Source organism: Opisthorchis viverrini (assembly GCF_000715545.1).
Source record: "Opisthorchis viverrini unplaced genomic scaffold opera_v5_455, whole genome shotgun sequence".
Lineage (NCBI taxonomy): Eukaryota > Metazoa > Platyhelminthes > Trematoda > Opisthorchiida > Opisthorchiidae > Opisthorchis > Opisthorchis viverrini.
The window spans coordinates 82,748-87,171 of NW_008752116.1; the positions used below are offsets into that span (position 1 = coordinate 82,748).

The 4,424-nt window shown below is 45.5% G+C and overlaps 1 protein-coding gene across 1 annotated transcript in view; it reads right to left on the reverse strand.

Moving 5' to 3' along the window:
- T265_11183 (hypothetical protein) overlaps positions 1-658 on the reverse strand; it is a gene marked incomplete at both ends in the record, with an annotated part of 2,448 nt that extends 1,790 nt beyond the window's left edge. Inside the window, one exon of the mRNA XM_009177775.1 lies at positions 425-658. Coding sequence (XP_009176039.1) covers positions 425-658 — 234 coding nt within the window. The remainder of the gene's footprint in view (positions 1-424) is intronic.
- Between the last annotated feature and the right edge of the window lie 3,766 nt (positions 659-4,424).

Consider the following 4,424-nt stretch of genomic DNA (forward strand, 5'->3'; position numbering starts at 1 on the left):
ATTTTCCAGGCGGCACAAGTGTTGGTGTAATGCAGGGCGCGAGTCTCCTTGGGTAAAATTTCTTCGATCAACAGACCTCTGCAAAAAGATGCAAGCTGTACGCCTCTTTTGTTTATGTTGGCATGAAAGTCAGACCACCGGTCATATATGCCTACGTTCCAATAAATAATTTGTACTTTGCGTACACATTTCACGTGGATGGAAAAAAATTGTGCTCCATCAGGAGGATTGTTCCATTAGGCCATTGCTTTTGAGCAAGATCGTGAGTCGCCAAATCTGTAGCAAGTCGACCATTCATGAAAAACGCGAATTTCACCTTTCGGGAACACTCATCGTCTTGAGGGGACAAAAGGCCAGTTTACAAGACCCATACGCCATACCGATAGCCCAGATCGTAACATGCAGATGGCCTTCCGGCCCTCACAAGTGTGGCGCGCACTTCACTCATCGCTCTCGCCGTAGTTTGGTTGGTATGTGTGGTGTTATGCTGTCGCCGTAGTTTGTTTGGTATGTGTGGTGTTGTGTTTGTTATTTGGCTATAACTCTCGCGTCGTTTACGGCGTGATAACCACCGACCAGGTCCTTGAACACCCTGGTACACACAATCGAAAACTGATGTATCACCAGGTGCGAGGTTAGTTGCACGTTGTAATAACATTTGGCTCCTTTGTGGAAACCACCGAATGTTCCCAAATGGTTTACAACACGCTGCTACCTGTACATGAGCCTTTGACCGCTGCATGCGACTACCACTTGCATACCTGATTTCTGCATGCAGAGACCACTCGACTCAACAAGTTAAATTTCCACGCTCGTATTGGAATTCCAAGTTGTGCGGCGAAGTTTACATTAATGGCAAAGGGCGGAAATTTATCGTTGGCTTGTTCGCAGAGATGGGTATTTCCTGCTGTCAACTGACGAATGGGCTGTCGAGCTGAGTCAAAAGCTCTCCTTAATAAACTTGTACGTCACCGATGCAAAATGCTCATTTGACCCAATGTACTGAAGGCCAGGAGGCATTCGAAGGGTTGAAATCCTTCATTAAACTAGAAGTTGGAGGCCGGTGACAAGGTGTTTGTACTCAGAACTGGCAATCATCCTATGTAGTTGAGTTAGGTGACGGAGAAGAGAAGAATCTGTCTGACGCAGCGTGAATTAATTCGAAAGTGCACCAACGAAGAGCTTTGCAGTGGTGTCAGAGGGGGTCACAGGATTGTTTAAGTAGCATGTGTAAGAAGCTTCCCAATCTGCCCTGCCACATTTCGAGTCAGCTTGGAAAATGAAGTACCCTTCAATCAGGATCTCTGGTTCAGAGACACCTGATATGATTGGTTGTGGATCAGGTAGCTGCTGATTTGTATGACGAGTTTTGAAATTGGTTTGCAAACGTCTTGACACCATAGGAGTAGAGAACAACACCAGCACGTGATATAAGCCAAGTTTCTGTAAGCACGATTACGGACGCTTACTCATGGTGAGCAGACTGCTAAATGTTGAGTAATCTGCTGAATAGAGTGGGGCAGATTGTGTACAGGCATTCATTTCTTTCTCCGATGTGTTCGATGGTTGGGATCTGAGGAGTTCGCTAGCAGAGTTAAGAGTTGTTGCTTGGTGTGAGTCAGGGGCGAGTGGAATGTTGAATCGCATAAACCTGGAAGAAAAATAAATTTTCAGCGCAAGCGAGAAAATGGCATGAAACAATTTACATAATTTATTTCCGGAGATCTATGCCGTACCCTCGGGTGGGTACTGCTTTTTTTCAGATGACTGCATCTGGAATATAGCCCACGGCCTTCCGATTGGTCGAAACTTACGTGGCTTATAAGACCGCAGTCAGTTCACCCTCGTGTTCGTGTAAATTCCTTGGTCATGCGCTATCAGCGTGACTGACCGGATGTTATCGGATTTGTGGACTTAGATATTTGGATCATAAGTGACCACTGAGTGCACAATCGGATGGGCCACTTTTGATGAAGTGCAGCTTGAGACAGGAAGTTCTGCATTTTTAGTCGTTACGGGGCTCTTGTGTTACTCTCAGACGGTCAGTATGTCAATGAATTTTGCTGGTCGTCTCCGCACAGCTGACCCCACCGACCATGGAACTTGTGGACCATGTGTGGAGACAACTGATGTGTCTTCGCTGACGGCCAAAGAAAGAAGCAATGATGACTCCGCTTATATGAGATGTGGCGCATGTAGTTCTGAAGCTGTCATAGGTTCTGAAACTTCCTTGAGTGTAAGTTGTACTCGTGGACGCAAAGTAGGCGAAACATCTACTCCGGTAACTGAATTTTGTCTTTAGTTTGAATAAAGCGACACCAAACGCTGCGTTTTCGGATCTCCAGAATAGCTCTTTGGTGCAGTCGTCGCTATAGACACATTTAATATGTTCGAAAAAGTTCTACTAGAGCTGAATTTCGCAAGGTTTGCACATGATAATGTTTGATGTTGTCATGGAAGTCCTCAGGTCCTGTTTGCTGGCAACCGAGTTGTCATTTGCAAATGGCGAAACCCAGCAGGTTCTGTACAGAAGACCTGTGGCAGTTTACGGCCCTATGGAGTCACTACTGAGTAGGAAAAATTACTGATATAAGCCAGATACGAAAATACAAGGAGGAAAATCCAAGCAAATCTTGACTCGCAGTTCAAAATAGGAGATTCCGTAGTTCGGTATTCCGTTGAACCACCAGACCAAGAAGAAAAGTTCCCTTTTCCCGGTATTCCAAATCTCCGGTGATTGCAATATATATCCACAGGTGTGAATAGATTAGTCCGGTGTTAGTAGCTAAAATTTTTATTCATGTTTAGAGTTAGTAGCAGCCAATTATAGCCAACCAGCAGTCACAACAACAGTCACTCAACAGTCACATCAAAGTCACGTTGGACCACAGAAGTGGGCGGTTTCGGTTGTAATTAAGTAAAACAAACTTCGCACAGTGATGTGACTGATATTGATAAAGAAAGTGAAGATGATAACGGGCGTGAAAAATAGCAGTTTACAGACCCAAGTTCTTTGCCATACCTCTCACGGAGAGAGATGTGCGTGGCGAGCCGCTCACCATAAAACGTACCACTGCGTCCCAAAGTAAATGAAGAAGGCTGTGGTTGTTCGCAAAATACAGCTATGGAGACTTAGCTGACGCACACGACTAACATGCGCCTAGGAGTACAAATTATCTGTTAAGCTGGCCAAATGTAATCTACGTTTGTCATAGTTAACAATCGGATGAGCCCTAGCTGATGCTTGTTACTAACACGCGTTAAGTGTAAAAGGTTCTGAGAAGCTGGTTAGACGTGATCCGCGTCGATCATAGTGGACATCCCGAAGAAACTAGCTAACGCACACCACTGAAACGCTCCCGATGTCTGTCCGTCACACGAGTTAATTGTTTAAGTAGGCCCTCAAAAATATTGACAATCCAGTCGGGCCAAATGTAACCTGACAAACACGTGTGTTTGAAGGGGAGACAATATAAGAAAGCATCGACGAATAATTCTTACGGCTTGAAACAAACTGATCCAAAACATTGAAACCAAGTATACACAAGGAAGCCCCCGCTATGTGGAGAGCACAAGTGAAGTTACTTGCTGATGGCACTCGGGTGTTTCAATAGCGTTATTGACTGCACTGTGCCACCGTTCAACACTGATGCTTTGCTGCCGTAACCTGATTCTTTGCACCAGGGATCCTAAAGAGTTGGCGTGAATTTACCTCACCCTGTCAGTTGCAACAGGAGGGCAGGGCAGTATTATATGTATCAAGTCCAAGTGCCCTAAATGAAGGAAAGACGCACAACCAGTCACTCAACGGACAACGTTTAGAAGGCTGCCGTCACCCTCCCGGATTTCTCTCCCGTAGCGATAGTACGACATGTGCAGCGCTCATTTCTGAGTAAGCAACCCCGCTTGCCCAGTGTATAGTATGCTTTGAAGTGTTGGCTTTATCTAGACGGCCGATGTTCACATTTGTCAAACTAAACTCTTTAGATTGTGCGTGCACAGCCCACAGCCAGTGAGGTAAGAAACAACTCCAGGGTCTATGGACGCAGCATTCAGGATCTTGGCGGAATCCATGTGCTAGCAATATGATGAATGCAAAATCTATTGTACGGTATTATTCAGGTAAGCCGCATGGTTGAATGCGTCGGCTGGCCAAAGTACATGGTTGTCAAATGATGCGTACGTGATTCCAGTTTGCTTTGCGGATACAAAAATATAACAACCTAATATCGCAGCGGGGGGCTGCTCTCTAGGCCCGCATTTGTACCACCAATTTGTCCACGATGAACGTCCTCACTTGCTACTCTGCCTATCATGTCCATAAACCAGCCAAACAGTTTACAGGTAGGTGCAAACTAGTGGCTTCTCACAGAGGCGTGCATAACAGGACTCCAGGTATCTATGTCGTCTGGGATCAGAAACTT